The sequence below is a fragment of the Cercospora beticola genome, chromosome 5 (genome assembly GCF_033473495.1).
Source record: "Cercospora beticola chromosome 5, complete sequence".
NCBI lineage: Eukaryota > Fungi > Ascomycota > Dothideomycetes > Mycosphaerellales > Mycosphaerellaceae > Cercospora > Cercospora beticola.
In genome coordinates, this window is record NC_088939.1 from 1,602,395 (window position 1) to 1,618,541 (window position 16,147).

At 51.5% G+C, this 16,147-nt stretch overlaps 7 protein-coding genes across 7 annotated transcripts; 2 read left to right on the forward strand and 5 right to left on the reverse strand.

Moving 5' to 3' along the window:
• Positions 1 to 44: 44 nt before the first annotated feature.
• RHO25_007888 (uncharacterized protein) lies at positions 45 to 1,453 on the reverse strand (the record flags this gene model as incomplete). Its single annotated transcript, XM_023600056.2, has 3 exons — positions 45 to 426; positions 496 to 857; positions 917 to 1,453. The coding sequence occupies 3 exons, from the start codon at positions 1,451 to 1,453 to the stop codon at positions 45 to 47; spliced, it is 1,281 nt and encodes a 426-aa protein (XP_023449754.1).
• Positions 1,454 to 2,977: 1,524 nt separating this feature from the next.
• RHO25_007889 (uncharacterized protein) lies at positions 2,978 to 3,385 on the reverse strand (the record flags this gene model as incomplete). Its single annotated transcript, XM_065602995.1, has 2 exons — positions 2,978 to 3,238; positions 3,296 to 3,385. 2 exons carry the CDS (start codon positions 3,383 to 3,385, stop codon positions 2,978 to 2,980), a joined length of 351 nt encoding a protein of 116 aa, XP_065459067.1.
• A 477-nt stretch (positions 3,386 to 3,862) lies between these two features.
• RHO25_007890 (uncharacterized protein) lies at positions 3,863 to 4,229 on the reverse strand (the record flags this gene model as incomplete). The annotated part of the gene is made up of 2 exons (XM_023600057.1): positions 3,863 to 4,084; positions 4,140 to 4,229. 2 exons carry the CDS (start codon positions 4,227 to 4,229, stop codon positions 3,863 to 3,865), a joined length of 312 nt encoding a protein of 103 aa, XP_023449755.1.
• A 302-nt stretch (positions 4,230 to 4,531) lies between these two features.
• On the reverse strand, positions 4,532 to 11,003 carry RHO25_007891 (uncharacterized protein; the record flags this gene model as incomplete). Its single annotated transcript, XM_023600058.1, has 4 exons — positions 4,532 to 5,596; positions 5,649 to 6,612; positions 6,666 to 8,048; positions 8,098 to 11,003. 4 exons carry the CDS (start codon positions 11,001 to 11,003, stop codon positions 4,532 to 4,534), a joined length of 6,318 nt encoding a protein of 2,105 aa, XP_023449452.1.
• A 746-nt stretch (positions 11,004 to 11,749) lies between these two features.
• RHO25_007892 (uncharacterized protein) lies at positions 11,750 to 12,865 on the forward strand (the record flags this gene model as incomplete). Its single annotated transcript, XM_023600059.2, has 1 exon — positions 11,750 to 12,865. One exon carries the CDS (start codon positions 11,750 to 11,752, stop codon positions 12,863 to 12,865), a length of 1,116 nt encoding a protein of 371 aa, XP_023449756.2.
• Positions 12,866 to 13,011: 146 nt separating this feature from the next.
• On the reverse strand, positions 13,012 to 13,729 carry RHO25_007893 (uncharacterized protein; the record flags this gene model as incomplete). The annotated part of the gene is made up of 2 exons (XM_023600060.1): positions 13,012 to 13,422; positions 13,475 to 13,729. The coding sequence occupies 2 exons, from the start codon at positions 13,727 to 13,729 to the stop codon at positions 13,012 to 13,014; spliced, it is 666 nt and encodes a 221-aa protein (XP_023449757.1).
• A 526-nt stretch (positions 13,730 to 14,255) lies between these two features.
• On the forward strand, positions 14,256 to 15,913 carry RHO25_007894 (uncharacterized protein; the record flags this gene model as incomplete). The annotated part of the gene is made up of 4 exons (XM_023600061.1): positions 14,256 to 14,543; positions 14,602 to 15,057; positions 15,110 to 15,670; positions 15,728 to 15,913. The coding sequence occupies 4 exons, from the start codon at positions 14,256 to 14,258 to the stop codon at positions 15,911 to 15,913; spliced, it is 1,491 nt and encodes a 496-aa protein (XP_023449758.1).
• Between the last annotated feature and the right edge of the window lie 234 nt (positions 15,914 to 16,147).

Sequence of the window (16,147 nt, forward strand, 5' to 3'; positions counted from 1 at the left end):
TGCGGCAACCTGTCTACGTGACATTTAGCACGATGGAGTTGAACCTAATAACTTCCCGCGCGATAGGCCGCTGGGCTGGGTACATTGGGCGCGATATACCTCCCATAATTCGACTTTTCTGTGTTCCAGGTTGTGGATGAGTCGACTGTACTGGTATTGCTAACGAGTTGATCGGCTGTAGACCTCTGGGAGTGCAATGATGTCCAGAGTGGTTGTATGCCCTTGCCCCAGAGGCGCCTTGCTAGTCCTGCTGTTGCTGGCATACAGCAGGTGATGACAGAGGCGTTGAGTTCGACCACGCCTAGTCGTCCAGCTGGAGAGAAGTCGTAGGTGGGGTTCGTTGTGTTTTCAGTCTGCTTGAGGAGGACTATGCGGACTACGCTGCACGCGGTGACTAAAGCGCCGATTGCGAAGGTTGCGAGTAAGCTAGAGCGAGATGATTAGTCGAGGTCTTTTCGCCGAGATATGTCACATTGAGGAGATAGCGATACATACCCTAACTTGCGAGGACCCGATACCCTGAGTTTCATGATTCGTGACATTGGCATGATCAGAACGGCCAGATCGAGGACCAGATTGACAGAAGCAAATCCATAATGAAGCCCTGTCGAATTCAAGCACGTTGCCTGCGGCCGGAGAGTGAGGTCCCAGTACGCAGCAATAGGTCGGCATGCGAGTGTCACAGTGGTACACGAGACAATGAGCGCAATGGACAACATTGCCGCGAGACCATAGCAGGTGAAATGGAACCAGGTGCGACCGTCGAAAGGGTGCCAGATTCGCAGATACAAGCAGACCAAGCTGAGTTTGGTGCCGAAGATAACCATGAAGAGTGCGACTTGTCCAGCGAGGAACCACTATTTGAATTATGGTTTAGCATGTCTACAGGTGTTTGAGGGACTGGTGCTTTCGGTACCTTGAGATATGTCTTGATCTGTAATGGTGACAACTCGTACAAATCCTGCCCAGACCCATTCCTGACAGTGTATTGTGACACGACGAACATGGCGATCGTGGGAATAATAAGTAGCGCGACGATATAATCATCCGCTTTGTAGCCCGCGCCTGACAAGGCTGGGCAGCGTGAGAGCATGCGAGCAATCACAAAAGCCATGGCCAACGAGAACAGAATAGGCGCCGCATGTCTGGCGTAGTGTGATCGATTCCTGATCGGTTGGCCGCAAATGTCGGCTCGGTACTTGGCCGCTTTGAGCTGGTCTGCAAACGCACAGGTTGAAGTCACACAGTTCGTCAGAGCCTGGCTCATTACCACATCATTGCAGTAGCATGAGTTCTGAGGCAGACATTGGAATTCTGTGAGAATCTTGACGCCGCATTCCAGCGCGCATGGCGGCGGAGCGGCCGTGGCGATGCTGCTTTGGGGTAGAGACTCTCCCAACACGGAGGATGGGAAGACGAAAGCGAGGAGGAGCGAGGGAGCGAAAGCGAGCATTGTGCCTGAAGAGAGGCGCGAGAGTTCTCCACCGCCCCAGGCACATCCTTACTGTTCATCTTTATGTCTTGCAGAAATGCGGAGAATTATTGCGCGATTCGTGAGTGAGTGCCGAGTGCTTGTCCTTCTGTATGGCTATGACTTCGCATGCAGCGGTGGCGTGCAGCCAAGCTGCACTCAAAGCACCGCTCGTATCGGGCGACTGCTGCGTTGTGTAGAGAACGGCCCTTCCTCACTCCTTCTTTCGTCAGAGTGCCGACGGGGAGCTGCGCGGACCGTTACGGGAGGCGGCCCGTTCGAGTCAGTTCTCACTTGACCTTATTCGTGCCTTGCACAATCTTCCCAATCTGCAACATGCCGTCGGTATCCCGAATCCACAAATAGAAGAACTCTAAGCAGACCTGACTCGAGCCGCAGTCGGGACAGTTCACCCGGTTTGATCAACATCGACTGTACTCTGCACCCTACTCGTGGAAGTCTCAGTCGTGTGAAAACCACCAGAGACCTACAGAGTCATCGGAGTAGTTCCCGGAATACGACGAATACCAAGGAGTAGTAGATCAGTTCGACCCTCTCTCCACAAACAACGACTCGCTGTAGCGTCCCGCCAAGGCGTTGCTTCTATGACTAGCTCTGCTCCAATCTCAGCCAATCGCCATATATACCTCGAAGCTTCGCACTGATTTCGAGCGCCTCATCTTCATCTTCCTGGAGATGCTTCGACAGAAGATGAGACTTCAGCGTTGGCTTGCACTCGTCTACAAGATACTGCAGCAGCGTCATGACACGCAACTTTCAGAAAATGACAAGTAGCACCAAATGCTGAAACAACAATTTAGTGATCAATCGTGCTTCAGGTGACAACTGTGATCCTCATTTGGCTGGTTCGACTATGAGACACCTTCAGTGCAATCAGCAATTCGCCTACACAGTGTCACAACACAAGTACTGGAAGTTGGAGATGTCACCGGTCAGCTGGACGACCTTTCTGGCTCCTCTTGTTGCAAGATCTGCAAAGAGCAGAAGTGTCCAGCTCCTCCCACAAGTTCGAACTTCGAACTGCTGCAAGTCTCCCGCTAAGGCATTGTTATGACTAGCTTTTCTCCAAGCAAGCTCTCGGCATGAACGCCAAGAAGCCTTGCGAAGGGCTGGCGCAGCCACTTTCCGTTGTCCTGCAGATGGCGCGATCGTATTTGCCTTCTGCTTGTACTCTTTCGACGAGGAATGAGGTGGTTGATACGACTACAAGATACCTGCAAAATATGCGAAGATTGTTTGTTCACGACAAGCAGCATTCAGTCTGCACTGTGTCAGATAAGCAGTTCGACTGGAACAAGTGAGAGTGAAGTCGCCGGTAAGACCGATGACCCTTCAACTTGGTGGCGATGTTCAGATGCTATGGACGGATACCTTACACCTATGACTGCGCAAAGAGAGCACACCAAGTCGGGAAAATACCAAGATTTTGAAAAGAGCGTCCATCACAGTATCGTACACGTGCCTCGTAGGTTCAAGCATTGCCAGCTAGCGCCTGTCGTGCTGCCACCTGCGGAGTTCTGGCCGGAAGTAACCCGTCGGGTTGCCCACTCTTCCAGGGATCCAGCTACCATCCGTATCGAACCTCCAAAACCATTGATGACGATCCATGGGATACATCTCACCGTTCCAGAATGTCCAACTGTCACCCGGCCACTGTTGTGCCCAAGGGGAGGCGTAGTCTTCTGGTGGCCACATGTCATATTGCGGATAGTTTGTGCCTTGTGGGTACCCCCAATCGCCGTGGAGCTATGATTCGAGTTAGTCATTAAGTATCAAGATGCTGCATATCTTGAGAGAACATACACTTTGGAAGGGCACGTAATCGGGATCCCGTCGAGCGACTAAATGGGTTGGTACATAAGCCCCATTTATGTACCATTCTCCGCTGGGCATGATCGAGGTGTTTCTGCTGGTCAAGGTGCAACGATGCGAGTAAATGCAGGGATTTTCGGCTCTGTCACCGTCGTTGCTGCTGCTGTTGTATTTTCGGAATACTAGAACAGGGCAGGGGCATGATATATATTCGTGGCGGACCACAGACTGTAGTGAACGCTGTGCGTGGCACTCCCGTATAAATCATCAATAGGGGGATCAATATAGAGTGGTTCTAATTGACGTGAATGCCGTCAACGATGACCTCAAGAAAGGACTTAGACACCTTCACAAGAGCCTCTACTACCTACATGTCATTTGTGGCGCTGGACTTTGTGTGGGGATTGAGCACCTGAGCGGCAGTCCTTGTCGAATCCCTGAGAAATCGTACCACTTCACTATACAATGTTGTAGGATGGCATGAATACCAATAGCAACAAAAAAAACCCAGGGAACACTCAATCATGATCAACAAGCTGCTTTCAGCAAGATATATCATTATCTCCTACCTTCCGGCAAAGGCCACCATTGATCCCACTCGTACTCATGGTTCAAAAACCACGGATTCTCTACAGCGTACATATTCCCATTATCGAAACCCCAAGTTCGATAGGGGTAATCAGGCACAAACATTGGCATCATGTCATGGTCTTCACTTGACCAGTCGCCATACTGAGGATAGTTGGCGCCCTGTGGATAAGCTAGATCGGAGTACCATAGCTGTTGTGGGTCAGATCGAGAAGGAAGTGTCGCATTTGTGTATGGCAGTGCTTACACTTTGGAATGGGACATAGTTTGGGTCTCGACGGGCCACCCAATTCGATGGAACCAGCTGCCCGTCAATGTACCAGTCTCCCGTCGGCATGGTGTTCGAGTTGCGGTTCGAAGAGGGGTTAGATTAAGTGTTGTTCGGAAATTCAAAGTAATGGCCGTGCAGCTTCAGAGACAATGCGAAGCACTATAAGCGCTGGCGGTACTGTAGTGAATATGTCCTAAGCAAATATCAAGAAGCCGTTGTTTCGCAATGTGCAATAAGAACAGTACATGTGCCACCACGTGCCTATGAAACCCTCTATTCAATCAAGAAATTGTTGCCTCGCCACACCTCTATCAACGCCGCCAATGCCCGCCCATCGCCAACATTGAAACCATCGTTGTGCTAGACCATTATAGTCCTGCCAGTGCTCCGTTGAGCACAGACAACTTCGCATCTCCCTCAGCAGACGCAAGTTCCGCAAGAACTTCGTTGAACAGGCCACCCACCCTCTCCACCACATTAGCTCCGAGAGCTCGACTATCCCACTCCAGCTTGATACGATGACCACCGGCCGCTGTCTTTTGTACTTCCACATAGAGAGCATAATTGAATGTCATGTAGACTTGACTCTGTGCCATGACGATCCATCGCATATGGTTCACGTCCGAACCAGCTGGGGCGGGATCGAAAGGCTGGTAGCAATAGAGCATCTTGGCCATGCCGCCTTTGTTCGCTCGATCCCAGCCGAGGGTACCTTGGTAGATATCATCCAGATTGACGTTTCCGTGCTCTGTAGTGTCCCAGAAATCGGACTGTGTTGTCTTGAGAAATTGCGCGACAGTGGTCGATACGCTCAGCCGGGAGCGGAAGGGCAAGAAGTTTGCACATGTACCATTGACGGTCTGAGGGTTTGCGACGTCAGCGTTACGACCAGTAATCAGGTTATCGACCAAGATATCGCTCGAAGATGTGATGTTGCCGACTACCAAAGCGTTGACAGCTTGGAAGACAGTAGATGCTGTGACACCGAATCGCAGCGCGATGGTATCGACGTCGGCGGTGATAGCAGTAAAGCCTTTGCTATCTGTAGCGAGTCGGACCGGAAAGCTTGAAGCTGGCGCATAGTCTTGAAGCAGCTGTTTCCAATAACCCAGGCTTTTGTTGCGATCTTGCTGCGTCACCCATTCAATATAGTTCCTGAACGGATTCACGTCTGAAAGCACTGGATCGTTGCGTGCCAATGCTGTGAACTGCTCATCAAAGATTCGAAGCAGCGTTCCGTCGTAAGATCCATGGCTGACTTTGATGCAGAGTGACAGCCGGCCCGTCGAGCTGTGGACGAGCAGCTTATAAGCGATCATAGCCTTTCCTACAGCGAAGTCGCTCTTGCGCAAGTCGTCGATGAGGGCTTTCTTTTCATCGTCCGAGCCATAAGTGGTTGCGCTCCAGTCAAGTGTGGAAGTTTTCAATATGATCTGCAAATCTGAATTAGCTGACTGCGCTGTAGATCAAGCAAGCATCACTTACTTGATACCATTTCGTTTCGTGAGCTGAGGACACTGGGCAGTACGTGGCCCGCAGTATCTGGTTGCGTGCTGTAAGACTCTGTGTCACGCGCAGCCAGTGCTCCAAATCAAAATCAGAAGGAAGGTCGCGGCACACGACCAGGTTCCAGTATTGTTCAGGTTCGAAGCCTCGAGCAAGAAACTCCGACTGGCCAGGACCACAAGGATAGACATCCTCCACATCACCTTCATAGTTGAGACCACTTTCCTCAATGGCGTACTTCACCGCATCTGGTATCTCGAAGCCTTTCGTTCTCTCAGTCGAAGCATTGGCAACCAAAAGATTTAGGTGTCGAGCTTGGTCGGCCAGAAGCGGATTCGCAAGAATCTTGGCAACAGAGACACTGTATCCGATTCTTCGGCATTCTGATGCGACGGTAATGGCGGCGATGGAGTCGCCCCCAAAAGCGAGGAAGTCTGAGTTGGCGCCAATAGAGCTCATGGGGCTGTCAAGCACAGCCGCCCATGCTTGCTGTAGAACAATCTCCTCGGCAGTGGAAGCCGATAGAAACTGCGACTTTGGTACGCTTTGTGGACTGTATGATGCCACTTGTGTCTTGTCGAGGGCTTCTGCATATGCCGTGAGTTGCTTCCTGTTTGCCTTGCCAGAAGGCAAGGTTGGGAATGCCGTATATGGCAGGTATAAAGCTGGCATCATGTAATGGGACAGGGTGCCCGCTTCCAAGTTGTGCGCCAGACCTTTGATAGCGTCTAGACGCTTTTCGGCGCCCAGAAGGGTTGGTAAGCCAGCTTCTCTGTCGCCTTTGAAGATGCAGAAAGCAACAAGCTGTCGTTTGTGACTGAGTTCCGCAACCGTCACGACGACAGCATCCACTTCACCAGTGCGCTCTATGGCATTTTCGATCTCACCAAGCTCGATTCGAAAGCCGTTGAGCTTGACCTGATTATCTTTCCGTCCGTAACAGCTGTGAAATCACGTGTCAGTAGGGTATGATGAGAAAAGGGAAGGGTTCCTTACATGAGCCAACCATCCTGAGCCCATGATGCAAGGTCTCCAGTGCGGTACCATCGCTCGCCATTTGCAAGCTCGACGAAGGACATCCTAGTCTGCTCAGCCCGATTGAGGTAGCCCTTGGCTAGCTGAGGTCCGGCTACACATAGCTCGCCAACGTCACCTCCAGCTACTGGCTCGATGCTAGTTGCATCTGGTCGCACGATGAGAGCCTTGACGTGCAACATAGGGAAACCTATACTGTTCAGATCGCCCTCCGGCTGGACTTTAGAGACTGTCATCAAGATGGTTGCCTCAGTTGGTCCATAGCCGTTGTACACATCAACTTTTTCCGCCCACGAGAGAATATTCATGTCGATCTTCTCTCCACAGACATTGAGGACTTTGAGGCCGGGAACATCAGCCGGCCCATTCCTGATCAATTTGGTGATCGTAGGAGTAAGCATGACCTGATTGACGTTCATCCTGTTGATGTGTCCGGTAAGATCAGAGAGGATATCGTCCTGCGGTGCCACGCACAGCGTGCCACCCGTGGAGAAAATAGTGAACACATCGTAGTACGAAGCATCGAACACGTAGTTCAGAACCCAGAGTGCAACCCAGTCCGGAGTGACATTCGTAGCTTTGACCATGCCTATAGTAGCGGCCACGACTGCAGAGTGAGGCACCAGAACACCCTTGGGCAATCCCGTAGAACCTGATGTGTATATGGCGTAAGCCGTGCTGCCGGGTGAGAGGCCAGCAACCCTGATGTCTTCGCTCGAGTAGTGTTCGAGGTACAGATCTGACAGTACAATCACATCGCAGCCGAAGTCGTGACAAGTCTGTTGGTGTGTAGTATCCGAGACTACGCGCCGAGCAGCGACATCTTTGACTATAAAGGCATTCCGTTCGCGAGGGTTGGCCGGATCCATAGGTGTGAAAGCCGCACCAGCTTTGAGAATGCCGAGTATGGCAACGAGGACATCCTTTGACTTCTCCATATACAGTGGAATTAGTTCACCAGGCGTGACGCCCTGATCAGTGAGCCACCTGCAGAACTTGTTGGATGCTGCATTTGTCTCAGCGTAAGTCCATTCTTGACCATCGCTGTGGCGCACAGCGACCTTTGAAGGCATTTCAGCTGCGACGTTCTCAAAGGCAGCGTGTGCAAGACCAAACTCGGGTGCAGGGGTGGGTTGAGCGCTCGGAAGCACTATGTACTCATCGCAATCGGAGTCTGCAGGAGTTAGGTCGACTTCCGCATCACTAAGACTGTCCAACTGCATCGATCGAAGGACGTCGACAAAGGTCTCGAGAATTTTCTTGGCCTGGGTATGATTAAGTCCAGCAGGAGCGAGCAACTTCGCACATGAGGGATGACTTTCGTCAATCTCAAGGGTTATATATCTGACAGATTGTTAGTAGCGGTGGTTTTCAACCGTATGGGCAAGCTTACTGGGTGAAATTATCCTCGTGCCAAACGATAGGAGCTAGCGGAGTGTCGAGAGAAAAGTCTTGCAGAGTGATCAAGATGTTGACCATCGTGTTGAAGGCACCAGGGGCCTTTCCTGCTGCCGCAAGAGCCTGACGAAGTCCGTATTGACCGTGTTCCGACAAGCTCCAGAGATTGTCCTGCGTCTTCCTGGCTCGTATTGCTGCGGAAGCATTCGGGTCATGTCTGACCCTCAATGGAACTGCGCTCATCGTTGGTCCATTCAATGTCATAATTCCTTCTAATGGCGCATCTCTTCCAGATATGGCGGTCAAGAAAGTGACATCGTTTGATCCAACAAGCCTCATTATAGTCATTGCCCATGCTTCATGTACAGACGCACCTAGCGTGGTTCCGGTGGATTGGCAGAAATCCATGAGCAAGTCCCCGATATCTGCTTGGAATGTTTGCGGCTCAGACCCAACATCGTTCACCAGAAATTTGGCGTCAGGTGCATCTTGGAGATAGTCTCGCCAGAATACTTCCGATCTGGGCTCGTTCGAATTCACGTTAGCAACAAATCTGCTGAAAGGTGCTCTGGATAGCGGCTGTTGACCTTTCAGGACCGAGATAGCATCCTGAACAAGGAATTGGCTTGACCAGTAGTCGAAAAGGGCATGATGCATAACAAGTATCAAATAACCGTCATCCAGGAACGCTGCCTTGACCAGCGGACCAGATATGGACTTAGTCTCTCCAGCCAGCGATTGGCGAGCTTGTTCCAGACTCATGTCGCGGAATGTTGTGACGTTTAGAGGCTGGCGTCGCTTTACCACCTGAGTAAAGCCTCGCTTCCACGGCACGAACCCCGTGCGGAAGATCGCGTGTTGCGCTATGACCGTGTTGAGAGCTTGCATGACCTGAGCGATAGTGATGCCGTTCAGCCGATATACTCTTTGATACCAGTGATTGGCGTTGCCCAACATCGTATCAGCCAGAATACCAGTCTGAAGCGGAGTGGCCGGATATGCATCTTCCCATGTAACAGGATCGTGCGCAAAGCCATCTGGCAGGAGCGAGAAAGGCACGTAGTCCTTGGTGCTCTGCGGGTCTACCAATTTTTCCCACTCCAGTAGCTGACTGAGACAGTCGAATTGCAGTATGTCGGCAGCAGAAATGTCAAGAGAGACTTCTCGGAGTCGCGTGGCCAGGATGATGGCTTTGAGAGACGAGCCGCCAAGGTCCTGAAAGGAACTGCCGAGATCGAGCTGTTCCGGACGTAATTGAAGAACTTCAGAAAGACTTTTCAATACAACATCAAACTGTGGTGCGGAGTGATGATGCGGAACCGACTTGGGAACCGCCAACGCCACCAGCTCATTGATACTCTTGGTTTCGGCTAGTGTCTTCAATGCGGCCAGATCGGTCTTGCCATTGATGTTGAGAGGCATTGCTTGGAGTTCAAGCCAGTATTGCGGGATAGCGTACGATGGTAGCTTGCTACGAAGGACCGCCCGCAACTCTTGTACCAGCGTCGACCATTCGACATTGCGGCTCGGGACAATCGCCGCGACCATCGCGTTTTGACCCTGGATAGTCGCAGGTACGACAGCCGAGCTGATAACTTCTTTGTGGAGCTGTATGTAGCTGTGAGATTCTTCCGGCTCTACTCGATGCCCTTCGATTTTGGTCTGCTGATCGATACGTCCTAATAGTTCCATGCATCCATCAGGTCTGAGAACCACCAGATCGCCAGTGCGGTACAAGCGACCTTGCCCAAAAGGGTTGGAAGCAAAGGCTTGTTTCGTCTTGTCTGGCAAGTTCAAGTAGCCGTCTGCTAGCTGATCTCCACCAAGACAGAGTTCGCCCGGGACGTTAGTCGGCATGGCTTCGTAGCTTCCTGGTTGTAGAATATATGAGATTGTGCCGTCAGTTGGCCAGCCTAACAGGGAGCCAGGTTTGCCCTTCGAGAGAGTTGATCGCATGCTCAATTGCGTACATTCGCTGAGTCCGTAGGCGCTGACCAGCTCGACTCTGCCCGCCCAGGTCTCGACAATGACATCGCTGATCTTCTCTCCACCCAGTGTAATGCGTTTCACAGATTTGGGCAAGTCCTCGGGCTTCAAAATGTTCAAGAGGCTAGGGGTTATCTCCAATGATCGAAGGGCCAACCTTGAAATTGTTGCGCTCAGATTGACAGTAATTGATGTCTTGCTAGCCACGCATAATGTGCCGCCACGTATGATTGTTCCAAGGATTGTCCGCTGAGCTGCGCTGAAGCTCGGAGAATGAAGCAGTAGACTTTTGTGGTTCATCGATGACTCGAGCAAAGGCATTGCGAGCAGGCCTGTGCAAGCAGCAAAGTGCGAGACAGTTACTCCTTTCGGGTTTCCAGAAGTACCAGATGTATAGATGACGTACGCAGTGTCTGAAGGTGCCTGGTAGTTAGCGTAAAACTGATCAGGACCAGCTATGCTGTCCGCCTGCAGAGAAAAGGCTTCGAATTCGATCTCATCGCACTCTCCATGCACGAATCCCGCCGTTGTCTTGTCCACGAGCACAAATCGTGCTTTGGTGTCTTGCACGATCGTACGGTTTCGTTCCTCGGGGGCATCTGGGGACAGTAAGGTATATGCGGCACCAGTCTTGAGAACTGCGAGCATGGCGACCACAAGGTGCGATGTGCGAGACATGTTGATAGGCACAATGCTACCTCGACCGCAGATCAACTGTGCAGCAGCTGAATTCGCCTGGCGCTCCAGCCCCCGAAAAGATATCTGACCAGTAGCTTCGCAGTCAATGGCTATGCTTTCGGGAACAAGCTCCGTTCTTTCTTGAATATGGCGATGCACGAGCATGGACTTTTGCCTGTCGGCTGCCCAATTGACGGCGCTCGCCGCGGCCATGTGTTTTGGTATAATTCGTCCCATAATCGTTGTTTTCGACTGCAAAGATGTGGTATGAGTGGCAGATGCGGATTGTTTGCTATTGAAGATGCTCAGGCACGGGATTGTCTTCTGGCATGCGAATCTAGACGGCGGCCCATCGTATGATATATGGTCATGATTTCGCTGAGCCTGTCCGCCCAACGCAGAGCTAATTGAACCTGCCCGTCAACTCTGATCCCAAATCGTATTTGCTCGGGGTGTCCGGCGGCCCAGGCTGAGCCCGTCATGACCGCTCAAGTCTAGGCAGGCGGTCCCAAGCGATAGTGGGAGCCATACCAACATGCCGAAGAGCCTTCCGGAGCGAGGCGAAGTCGATGGCTTGAGTTCAGGTCAAACATAGCCAAGCACATTGATGCCCGATTCCGTTGGTTCTCTGGATAGACATTGAAGGAACGTGAAGCTGCGCTCACCAGGTTGCCAGCCGTTCCTGTTGCGACGTAAATCCTCAGCGCAACGCAACATTATGGCCGGTGAGTTAGAACCGGTGTGAAAGCGGGAGTCTGACCACACCGGCCTACAGGGCTCCGCGCAGGCTGTGATTAGGTCGTGTCGCCTGACTTGCGATGTGGTTCTGGTCGTAACACGCAGCTTATGACCGTCTGTCAGCGCCCTTACGACCAGAAGTGGCAAGAGCTCCGCCTCTATAAGATGCCGGGTTTCGTGACAGCTTCTTGCATGAGCAACGCCAAACCAACAAGATCTTCTTTTCGAAAGGCACTTCCAATACGATGTCCACGATTTCCCGCAAATTGCCTATGGCACAATTGATTACCCGGTCAAATGAGACCATGGAGAACGCCGGAGTAGGCAGCCCATCAATTCGATTTCGAAAGCAGGAGTGCCTCAGCCCACGCGCTTCAGAAGTTCAAGTTCGATTCCTGATGGCGCCGATTCATCCTTTGGACAAGCTCGTCATCGGCGGCCGTTATCCCGTCAAGCCAGTCTACAAGCATATGGGCGAAGACATCCTTGGCTATGATGGTGTAGCTGAAGTTCTGGCTGTCGGACCTCAAGTCGACGACCTGTACACCGGCGACTTGGTAATACCATCTAAATTTGGGTTAGGCACGTGGCGCAATGTTGCCAGCTTACAGCGTTCTGATCTCGAAAAGATCCCTCGCGTCAAAGATCTCAGGTTCGCAGCCATACTACGTGTGTCGGTCATGCCCGCCTACTTTCTCGTTGAAGATATGGCAACGCTGCGACCTGGGGAGTACATCATTCAAAATGCCGGGACGTCTGTCATGGCTCAAATGGTGATACAATTCGCCCGCAGGCACGGTATCAAGACAATAAATGTCATTCGAGATCGTGATCAGGCAAGTGCGATCATGATTCAGACGGCCCTGCATCAGCTTGGTGCAGACACTGTGGTTACAGAAAGCGAACTGCTCCACAATGCTGCTTCGATCCTGGAGAACAAGAAAGTCACTCTGGCGGTTGACTCAGTCTTCGGTCATTCCGGACGTGCCCTGATGAAGGCCCTGAGTGCTGGTGGAACGTACGTGCAGCTTGGCTTTCTAGGTGGTAACCAAGAGACGCTCGATCTGGAGCCCAATGACATATTTGGGAAACAAATCGTATTGCGGGCTTTCCGAGGGTCTGCGCAGCTAGCATCGCGATCCTTGGTTCAGCAGCAAGCTCTGTGCGACTGGCTCGTGCATTTATTCAATGAGGGCCAGATCCTTCTGCCGCCACTTGGTTTCACAGACGTTCCCTGGAGCGGTGAAAACGGAGCCAATGAGGTTCTGGAGGCCATCAGAGATGCACAAGTCGGCGAACTTGGTCGGAGTAAGCCAATGATTCTGTTTGAGATGCAGGAAGACTCGGTAGATAATGTGTAGCAAGAAAGAATGCGCAGTTGATGTTGAAAGAAGAAGAGGAAACGGAGGTACGGCGGGAGCGGGCCGCAAAATTGGCAGTGCAAACGCTCCATCTTGCTACAATCCTTATATCATCCTCATCCTCATCATCCTCTCTATAATGGGTCTCAAGTACGCGGCACAGTCGGCGTCACCGACTTTCTCAGCGATTCCATCAATCCCTCGGGACGAATTGGCTGATCATCATCAATTCTAAGCGCCCGAATAACCCTTGCAATGAGTGCATACGTGCCCAAGATGATCAAAGTTTCGACCAACTCAGCATTTGAGAGGACCTCGAGCGCATCTCTGATCGTCTCCTCCGCATTCGTGTAGTCGACGAGCTGCTCATCTACCAGGCGGAGTATGACCCTGTCTCGCTCGGACCAAGGGCCTTCGCCATCCACAATGCTCTGGGCACTGCATCCCATGGCATCAATCTTCGCCTGTGGCATCTCGTAAAGCTCCGCCACTGGTAGATTGACATCGTATTCATACTTCGCCTTCAAGGTTGTGGCAGTGCGAAGAACAATGAGTTGCTGAGCAGCTGTCAGGTCAAGTGAGAGTCTGCTAAATGATGTGACCGCTTACCCAGTCGAGCAACTGCACGGTGCGTGCTTCGCCGTTGAAGCAGCTACCAATTACTCCAATCAGGTGCGGGAATAACCCCTCGGAATGGGCAAGCAAATGGAAAATGTTGCGCCTGAACGGCAAGACTTTCAATTTCTCGGCAATCGCAGGTGGCGCTGTGGCAGCGTCGACATAAGGCACCAGTGATGTCTTTCTGAACGGATCGAGCTGGTCCTTTGTCGGCGCCGGGCTGCTGTATTCGGGTCCGGAAGACATGATGAAAATGCTTTGTGGCTCCAAGCGTTGTGAATGGATCGTGTGAAGGTGCGGAAGACTTTCAAAAATGCAGCACTTTATATGGTCAGCTTGTACCACTCAGAAGCCGCATTATGAATCGCAGATACGACTCAAGCCAAGACACACAGCCGGAGAAGCTCGCGAGGACCGACATTACTACTTTGAGGAAGATGCCGGTGGTATGATCTCACTTCGTATCTCGACCAACAGCTGAAATCCTTCTTCGCACAGCATTTCGCGTGGCGTTGTGGGCACATTGTACCGGTCAAAGACTGTACGACCAACGAACGCATCTAATCGTGCAACAAGGAATGGAAGTATGGAGGCTGACAATCAGGCAAGAAGCAGCACATCGACGAATACGGTGTCTATCACACGTTGTCACGATGGAAGTTGATTTACTCCAGTTCGCGTTCGCTGACGCATCGTCTCATCTACTGCTCGCTTTCATTCTTTTCCTTGCATATCGAAACTACCCCAAAGCTGCTTCAGAAACCAAGCCATCATGGGCAACATGATCTCGATCATATGGCTCAGTGGCACTGTCATCGCCTTCAGCTACATTCTCTACCAGCGCTATTTCGTGACGCTTGCTAGAATTCCAGGTCCTCTCACGACAAGCTTTGGCAATTTCTGGAAGTTACGTGCTGCGTACGGTGCGGATATGCCCTTGCAGAATCTCGATCTTCATCGCCAATATGGGAGCATAGTGAGGACTGGATCATCGACAGTCTCCATCAGCGACCCAGCAGCGCTGCCAGTTATTTACGGCTTCAAGACGGTGTATGACAAGGTGCATGCTCGCGCCCCGCAAACTATGTTCGATCACGATGGCTAATGTATGCGCACAGAGTGCCTTCTACGAATTGGCAGAAGGCTGGTATCAGGGGAGACCACTGTCAAACATGATCACAACTCGATCGAAAGGTCATCACACTCATCTTCGACGTAATGCAATGCATGCATATACAATGGCCACTGCGATGAGTCTCGAAGACACACTCGATCCCAGCATTGAACAGCTCTTACATTCACTCAAGGAGCAGTGCCGAGAGGGTAAGAAAGCAATCGATGTAGCATCTTGGTTGATGTACTTCGCTTTCGATGCAATTGGAAGACTGAACTTCTCCGAGGATCTGGGGTATCTGGCGACAGGCAGCGACATTGAGGGCCGAATCACTGGCACTGCACTGGTACTCACATACCTCTCTGTCGTTGGGCAAGCACCGTGGCTGCATAAATTCATGTTTGGCAGTGCAACTTTGCAACATCTTTTGAGTCTAGAGCAGGCCAACTCGATCCAAAATGTAAGTCATTCGAGTACCTCTCATCCGATATATAACTTATGGCTCACCGCAGCTCGCAATCGACATGGTCAAGAAACGCATCGAGAAAGGCGAGCCGAACGAGCCTAAGGACATTCTTGACTTGATGCTCATCAATGAAGGACCTGAACCTAGCAAGCTAGCTGTCGACGAGATCATTGGACTGACCACTACCAATCTGATCGCTGCTCCAGGAACCGTGGCTATCACTCTTCGAGCGCTTCTGTATCACCTCTGTCGCAACTCGGATGCTTACAGTTCCCTCCAAAGAGAGATCGATTGCGCCTTCGAAAGTGGAGCTCTATCGATGCCAGTCAAATACGAAACAGCATCGAAGTTGAAATATTTGGAAGCTGCAATTACTGAGGCCCTTCGCATGCATCCAACCACTGGCCTTCTGCTGGAACGTGACGTGCCGGCAGGCGGTGCGGAGATATGCGGCCACTATCTGCCTGAAGGTACTGTAGTCGGTATCAATGCTTGGATAATGAACCGCAACGAGGATGTCTTCGGTCACGATAGCGACTCGTTCCGCCCTGAACGCTGGCTGCAAGATCCATCCCGCGTCAACGAGATGCGAAGGTGTCTTCTCTCGGTGAGTGCTACTTGCACCATTTGCAGCCCGTTTGCATTGAAGCTGACCACGAAATAGTTTGGAGCGGGTCCGAGGACATGTGCGGGTCGCAATTTCGCAATGATGGAAATGGTCAAAGTGGTACCGGCCTTGCTGAGGAAATTTTCGTTTCGCTTGGCTGATCCAGGTAAAGAGTGGAAAGTCCGAGGACACTGGTTCACGCATCAGTCTGAGATGGACATGTTCGTCACTCCAAGGAAATAGCTGTGAGGGTACTGTATACACTGCTTTACTAGCACGATCTGTCGTTACATAGATGTCAAGCACAATCTCAATGCTGCTTTACACGGATTGTAACCACAATCTTGTTGCTATGTCGCGCAGTCACATATTGAAGATGAGGCCGACCCAGACTTGGCTATCGATGTCCCAGTTGTCTCTAGTCGCTCTTTCGAACACATCTAGTCGTCAGAGCATCTCTCGCATCGCCGAGCTGAG